At 48.8% G+C, this 7691-nt stretch overlaps 2 protein-coding genes across 4 annotated transcripts in view; one reads left to right on the top strand and one right to left on the bottom strand.

The window, feature by feature from the left end:
- LOC120506873 overlaps positions 1-453 on the bottom strand; it is a 2620-nt gene extending 2167 nt beyond the window's left edge. For both annotated transcript variants that reach the window (XM_039718967.1, XM_039718968.1), the window contains exon 1: positions 161-453. In XM_039718967.1, coding sequence (XP_039574901.1) covers positions 161-408 — 248 coding nt within the window. In that variant the 5' untranslated portion in view covers positions 409-453. The remainder of the gene's footprint in view (positions 1-160) is intronic.
- Positions 7-7691, top strand: part of SPRED2 (sprouty related EVH1 domain containing 2) — a 59303-nt gene continuing 51618 nt past the window's right edge. Inside the window, exon 1 of one of the 2 annotated variants that reach the window (XM_039718965.1) lies at positions 7-168. In XM_039718965.1, the coding sequence (XP_039574899.1) occupies positions 122-168 (47 nt within the window). In that variant the 5' untranslated portion in view covers positions 7-121. Of the gene's footprint in view, positions 169-3636; positions 3953-7691 lie in introns of those variants that run through there. The other variant, XM_039718964.1, reaches the window with a different exon arrangement.

The raw sequence follows: 7691 nt of genomic DNA, 5'->3' as shown, positions 1-7691 counted from the left end.
CGCGCTCCCGCGCCGTCGGGCCCGGCGCGGCCGCCAGCCCCGGCCCGCCGCGGCGCGGCCTCCCTCGCCATGTGAAGCTCGGGAAGATGCGGAGGCGCAGCCCGGCCGCCCGCGGCGAGGGATGAGCCTAGACGGGGAGAAGATGACCGAGGAAGCCTACCCTGACGAGTGAGCGGGGCCGGGGGCGGCGGGCGGCTGGGGGGCACGAACAGGGGACAGTCTTTGTTGCCCCGGCGGGAACCGGTGCGGGTCGCTCATCCCCATGCCCCGTGCACTGAGGGACAGACGGACCGGCCGCGGGCGGACAGAGGGACGCGGACACGCGCGTTCGTGTGCGCGCCGCCCGCCCGCGCATCCGCCATTTCGCGCTCCCCCCGGGCCGCGCTCATTTGCATACGGCCCTTTCATTCATAAAAACCCCCGGGAGGGCGGCGCGGCCCCGCCGGGGTGCGGGGCCCCTAAACCCGGTCACCGGCGGCCTCCCCATTCACCGTCACCCCCCGCCGCCCACCCCCGCTCCGCAGCCCTCCCGCCGCCTCCCCGCTGATAAACCCCCCGAGGGGCCGCGCCGAGGCTTTCAAAATGCCCGACGGTGCCCTTTTCCCTTTTTTTTTAATGCTTTCTTCCCCAAAATCCGAAGCTACTGCAGCGGAATGGCAGGAAGGGCTCTTTCACGCCGTGCTGGCCCAAGGGCTGTTCCTGGCTATCTCCTTCGGGGTTTTGACAGTCAAGAGGAATGACTCACTGGCGTGCAGGACTGGGTCGGTGCCAAGCGCCATAGGATGTACCGTGCTTTAAAACGACTCCTTGCAGGGCTTATAAAGAAGCGTCAAAATTGTGCAACTTTTTGGCTCGGTTTTGAGGTCCGAGAAAAATCATAATCGGTGGCGTGTGCCACGCTTGCACCTTCATCGTGGTAAACGTGTTTTAGGGTGATTTACTGGAGAAATGTGAGTGGTGAAGGAAATGGCTTCTGCCCCAGATGTGTGTGTGGAGAGGAATTGTTATTTTGGCAGCTCTTAATGAAGAGACTATAAATATGTGTTTGTATGTAGCTTCTAAAATCGTGGTTATTTTGAAGTTGGTAAGGTTCTTGCAACAACAACAAAAAAAAAAAAACCAAAACAAGCGAAAAAACCAACCAAAAAAGAAGTAGTTGCATGCAGATTGCCATGACCTGACAGGCTGGAAAAATGTGGCCAACTCATCTCCAATAAAAAATCTGGTTCTTCATTTGGTTTGTTTGGGTTTTTTTTTTTTTTAAACTTTGTAAATTGGACAAGAAGAGAATTGGGTCCCTGTCTCTGGGTTTGAGAACGCGGGGTCAAACCTAACTCAATACAGCAGGCAAAAATCTGGCACTCACCAACCTTCATCTTGAGGCAAAATACTGCTCCAAATGTGTTTTCCTGCAGGGCTCGGTGCAGAGGTGAATGCTGGTGTAAAACACGAGCACTTAGCTCTGATGATTAGGTGGGGGGATTTTTTACCCCTGACTGTAGGCTGCAGTTTGTTTTGGGAGTGAATTCTCCCGTGTGCTGCTGCACTGCCATGCTGACAGAGGCTTCAGCTAATGGTTTTCATGTGTGTGGGAGCTCTTGGATCATGCCACCTCTCCTGTGAAGCCAGCAGCACTGTGTGCTTTGGTCCCTTGGAGCTTGGGAGTGCTGGTGGCCACAGGGAGCTGGTACCCAACCCATTCCCGGGCCACTGAAAGCTTTTTTTGTTGTGGCCTGGATGTGTTGCCTTTTGGGGTCAGTGATGCCTCGGGGTCCTTGCCTCAGTGCACATCCCAGGCTGGTCTCCTGGAGGCCGTGGTTGGGCTGCCAGGGTTTAGTGCCGGCCTTGGCTTTGTAGGGCACGGCGAGGTGTTTCAGGTAAGCCATGGTTTCCTCTGTAAGCTCCTCGCTTCCAGCCTTGCATTGATTGATAGCGTTGCTGAAGTCGGTGACTCATGGGTTGTTTTTTCATTTCGGTGGTGGGTGAAGTGATTTGATTTTTTTTTTTTCCTCCAATATATATGGTGTTAAAAGAAATAAGGACAGGCTCTCCTGATAAGTTTTCTCAAGCTGTCAGAACAATGGTAGTATAGCGCGCTATTTGCCCTAGATATCTGGCTTTAATTTGCATAGCTATTCTTGTTTCACTGAGTGCACTGTGAGCAAATGTTAACAGCCAGATTACAAAAAAAGGGACCACTGTCAGGATGCCTTTTAAAATAACCCTCTTCAAGTAAATAACAAAGGTGTCCCCCCCCCTTCTTTTTGCCTCTTTTTTTAGTAGTTTCTTGAGAACAGCTCAATTACACTTAGCGCTTTGAGGTAATTTACAAAAGCTGGAAGGGAAACAAACAGGACTTAGGATGCTGGAAACTCATCGGTCCCTTCAGAACTGCACCATTCCGGATCGATACTTAGAGGTCAGTTTGTCATTGCCAAGCGAGCGCCTCTTTCTGCATCTCAGCCTTTATTTCTGCTTCCCTCCTTGCCCCTCGCTCAGCCCGTGCTGCCTCGCACGTTGCAGGCTGGGGGCAGAATGGGATGCCAGGTCATAAATCAGAGGCTGCCGTGCTGGACCTGAGCGCTGGGGGATTTCGGGCAGTGCCGCACCCAGAGGATGGGCGGCTGTGGGCGACCCTCTCCCCAGCCATCCTGGATGGGCTGCCCGTGGCTTTTCCTCCTGTGAGGAGGAGAATGGAGCTGAACCCTTACAGTGATTCGGTTATGCCCGGAGGCTGCCGCCTGCTCGTTCCGATGCATGGTTCCAAGAAAGTCACAGGAAGTAATTAAATGGAAAAGGTCAGAGAACGAGGAAGTGTTGGTCCGCAGCCTTGCGCTGCTTGGGATGGAGCCGCGATGTCCTGGCCGGGCTGTGTCCCGGGAGTGTCTCCGCCGCTCCAGCACACGCCTGATTTATTCCAGTGAGCTGGGAGCGCTCCTGCCAAGTGTTTGCAAGTGGGACTGGTCCCCCGGAGGTTTTTAACAAGCTGGGTTAAGTGGCATATATGTAGGGTTGCTGTGGTGGTGTCCGGGACAGCGCAGTGTGCTGTGAGATCACACGGATGTGTTTTTCCAGTCTAAGGAAAGAAAATTAGACTTGCTGGTTCTTTTGCCTGTCCAAAAATCTCATTTCCCTTCACATCTGAGCAGACACCAACAATGTTTGCTCTGAATACTGAATCCATCAGTATTGCAGTTTGCCCTTTGTGCTGAAAAAAATTATTTGCCCCCCCCCTTCATTTTCACTACATTTATGCCCCATTCTGATGATTTTTTTTGTAGGTATTAAAGGCAGCTCATTCAGCTAAATTATTTTGCTGCAAGTTTCAGCCAGGGAGGAAGGCATGGGACACACTGTGTGTTATGACATTATCGCTCGCAAATAGGACAGGAAATGAAGGATTGCCAAAATATAACTGTTTATTTCTTGGCCTGAAAACATGCCTGTTTAAAATATGACATGTAAGTAGCTGCTTTGTTCAGTCTCTGGGAGAAGTTGTTGTTTATAAGGGAATAATAGATCTGTCAGATGAAGAAGAGGAGGGAAAAAATGAAGGGATTTGTCCTTTCTAATCTTTCTACTTCTGTTTTGGAAATGCCTTGAAAAGAAATTGTAGGTGGAAGATGTATGGAGAGGCTGTTGGGTCAGACAACTGGAAGGGAAGAGGGTTGCCACAAGAGGAAGGGAGCTGGATTTTTAATTTCTCAGTACATTAGACCCTGCTGTGACCCCGTGCAGGATAACCCAGATGCAGCACTGAAAAGGAGAAACCAACCAACCTGCCTTTGGGCCAGAAAGTGAGGATTTTTGGTGCAGCTCCCCTCGTTGAGGAGTGTGGGATGATGTTTGAGTGCAGCGCAGATGCTGCACCAGCACTGGAATCATCTTTGACCTGTTTTTGCAGCCTGTTTTTTTATCTCACTGAGGCACACCCTGGAGCGTGGGTTAAAAGGTAGGTTTTATCTACCTGTTTAATTAAATCCTGAGGCTGCAAACAAAAGTGCGTTGTGTGGCAAGGCTCGCTCTTAACATGGGCTTGGTTTGCTGTTAGCTGGATTTAAACCACAAAATTGCTTCCTGTCAGCCACCAAATTGCAGGGAGATGATGGTAGTTGTCCTCCTTCTTTGGGACCAGGCTGGAAAATAGGAACTCAGGAATGAGACACAACTTAACTATTGGTTTCAGTCCCTCATTTTTCTTTCTTACACGGTCTGGCATACTTGAGGAATCGATAAATTCAGTTTCCTTCCCTCCAGCAGAATGGACCTAGGAGCTGCTCCCTACAACAAATTCATTGAAAAATGTGGCTTTTTTGTTTTTCCTTTTTTTCCCCCCTTTGTAACAGCAAAAGGTGATCTTTCTTGCAAGAGCTGTGCAGGGGTGGAGAGGGCACAGAGATCAGTGAAACTAAAAGTACAGCTCTGGAGACTGTGTTTTTGATATATGCCCTGTTTGCTAAGTGGAGCATTTGATTTTTGTAGGACTTAGGCTTCTAAAGCAGTGTAGAATTTAAAAAAGAAGTAAAATAGAAAAGGTCAGTTGACTAAAAAAGGCACAGATAGACTGTGGAGTTGATTGACAGGAGATAGGAACTGCAGCAGGTCCCCATTTCTGTAGACTACCAAAAGCAAGCAAGAAGCTGTTGTCACATGAATCCCAGCACTGGAAAGAGAGGTCTGCTCCAAGCCTGGCTGCAAGCAGAGCAGGACAGCATCTCCCAGTATCTTGCTTGCACTGGCCATTTCTTTCCACTTTGGCCATGGGTAAACGCAGCTGATGGTTTATAATGATTTCTTTTTTCTTTTTTTTTTTTGTTTCTTTTCTTACCTATTGGTTTTCTGCCAAGATCTTCTGAGTTTTCCTTCCTTCCCGTTTCTCTACCCACGTCCACCCCCTTTCCTTGTCAGATTTCCTTTAATAATTTATTTTTCTGGTGCTTGCTCAGTGCTGTAAACCTGACCCTCTCAAGCTGCAGAGAAATGCAGCTGGGCTGTGCTGGCCGCCTTCTCTCTGCATCTGACCCTCACCTTGGATTTTGCATCAGCTCTTGGGAGCAAAGGCTGGGTTTGCCCATGTGGTTTCTCAGGATTTGATTCCTTGCAAGGCAGGGAAAACCACTGCTGGATCAGTGGAGGCCATGGGACTGCAGGATGGAGCTGGGATGAGGGGCAAGCCCTGCTGATGCAGCAAGAATAGCAAAGCAATGCACTACTACTGCACTTCTGCCCACCAGCACAGCAGTTCCAGGAGGTTTATCACCATCCGTCCTGGTACCAGCAAATGTTCCCAAACCTCTTTTTTCTGCTCCAGCTTGATATCAGACAAGTGTTGTGGGGGCAGGTGGACATCATCTCAAAGTCCAGGAGGATGTCTTCACTCCATCTCATTTTCTGTCTCCATTTCCTTTTCTCCACACTCTCAAGGGTATTGTTTTGCTGCTTGCGATTTTATTTCTATTCCTTCATGTGTCACTCTTGTCTGGAAGCAGGACTGCTACTACTCATGCTGCAGGCAGGCCCCCATGGCAGTATTTACTCCTTACATCAGGGGAAGGTCATCCTTATAACATGCACCCAGTGGAGTACAACACTGTCTACCCCATGCAGTAGAAGCAGATGCTTCACCTTGAAGTAAGGTGTTTTATCAAAAGCACTATTACAAAACCTGCTTTCAAAGCTGTTGGAGACCTTTCTGCCGGCAGCCAGCAGGTTCTACCTGTTGCAGTAGGTCTAAAGTGAGTTTTAACCCAAAGTACTGTTTTTGTCTCTAGCCTGCTTGTTCTTACACTCTTGAATAACTTTATTGTTTGACTTTCTTTGCTTGCAACTTGCACTTCAAGGACTATGTTTTGGGGACTTGTGTCCCCGTCACCCTCCCCTCCCCTTTGTTCCTAACTCCTACATGTAATCAGAGGAGAGATCTTGAGTCTATCAGCTGAGTACTGTTGATGGCTATTCCAGCTAGGAAGGAAGCTTCTTACTGGCAGGCATGGGAAGGAGGGTTTAAGGGACTTCCTAATAATAGAAGTTGATTTCCCAGTTTGTGGTGTTTCCAAAAGTGGGATTGCAGAGTTGCCCAAAGTGCAGACTTGGACAGCAGTGTCTGGCACGGACAAAAGCATTCTGTGACCTGAAGACTGCGGTGGTGATGAAGCTTTTTCCTTGCTAGCTAGAGCTTTTTGTCCCAGGTACTACAGAAATGAGGAAAAATGCAAGCCAGAATTAGTATCGTCAGTGAACTATTTGAAGGATAAACAGGCTTTCACAAGTAACATTAGGATTTCTTACCTATGTACATCTCTCCCAGGAACAGAAGTGTTTGTCTCCTGTTGAGAGTAACCACTTCCCCCTCCTTTTTAATAGGAGGGTTGAGTTGGTCACTGTTCCACCTCTGCTGCTGCTCTTTGCCAGACCGGCGCTGGGAGATGTGCTGTAAAACCTGATAGCGTCTTTTGATCCTGTGTATGGGAAACACATCTTCCGGCTTGTAGGGACCTGCGCTGCCATGCAAGGACAGGAGCGTGTTCTGCACATGCACTCAAGTCCCGAGGAGGTCTGGAAACACTTAGGTTGTTGGGTTTTTTAACTGTATTATACATACATCCTGTTTGGATAGTCCCATTACTTCTTTTCTTGCTAGCTGGAAGTGGCTGCTTCTCTCCTGTACATTAAAATGTAGAACATTGCTTGTCTCTCTGAGTAGTTGAGAGCGAGATTAGTTTCCATTGCAATACTTTAAACACACTGAAGGCATTTGTACAGCAGTCAAAGTTTCAAAACACTCTGGGAAATCACAAAACTTCTTCCCTAAACACTGGAGCCTGTTGCAGCACCACAGCTCACCTACCAGCTCCTTGCTGGTCCTCCCCTCACCTGCAGAAAGACATTTCTTAAATGATGTGGTTTTACAGGAATTAAGTCCATATTTAGAATTAGTTGATGCCACTAGAAGCAATTAGTATCTGAGCTAAAGCACACCTGTGTAATTTGCCTTTTTTGTTTGAGTCTCTAGACCATTTATGCTTTTTATTTATTTATTCATTCCCATACCTAGTGGTGGAGAGCATTTTTGTGGGGGACATACATGAGGTGAAACAAATACTGGCAGCACTTCTTTTTCTGTAATGACTCCTAATCCATAACACCTTGAGCAGGTCCCTGTTTCGAGGGGGATGCTGCCCAAAAAAATACCCACCATGTTCACCCCTTCACTAAAAGCAGAGAGCTCAGCTTACCTCCACTCGCTGCATTTCTTTGCTGACATGTCCAAACACTCCCACCTGGGCTTCCAAGTGCTTGGAAGGCATGCTGGCTGTTCACCTGGTTTTACAAGTGGAAAGGTATGCCCTGGAGCTGAGAGAAGGCTGCTAACTAATGCTTCAAGTTGCAGCACAGAGGGAAGCGTGTGCTTTGCCTCAAGTTGGGGCAGAACGAGGTGGGGGGCGGGTGAATAGCTGGGATCGTGCCTTGGTAGCAGTCGGCGTTCTGGGCAGCTCATCACCACATCCATCTTTGTAAAACCTGGAGGGCTGTGAAGGGGAAAAGTGTCCAGGTTCTAGTACTGGAGAGCTATTTCTTTTGTTTTCCTGTGATCCAAGGGATGCCATAAAAGAGCTGCTGAAAGGCATCAGTAGAACTGGCGAGTACAGTCAGTACTGCTGTGGGGATCTGGCTCTGGGGTTGCAATTATT

The sequence above is a fragment of the Passer montanus genome, unplaced genomic scaffold (assembly GCF_014805655.1).
Source record: "Passer montanus isolate IOZ18808 unplaced genomic scaffold, ASM1480565v1 scaffold40, whole genome shotgun sequence".
Lineage (NCBI taxonomy): Eukaryota > Metazoa > Chordata > Aves > Passeriformes > Passeridae > Passer > Passer montanus.
This window is presented reverse-complemented; position numbering and strand designations above follow the sequence as displayed.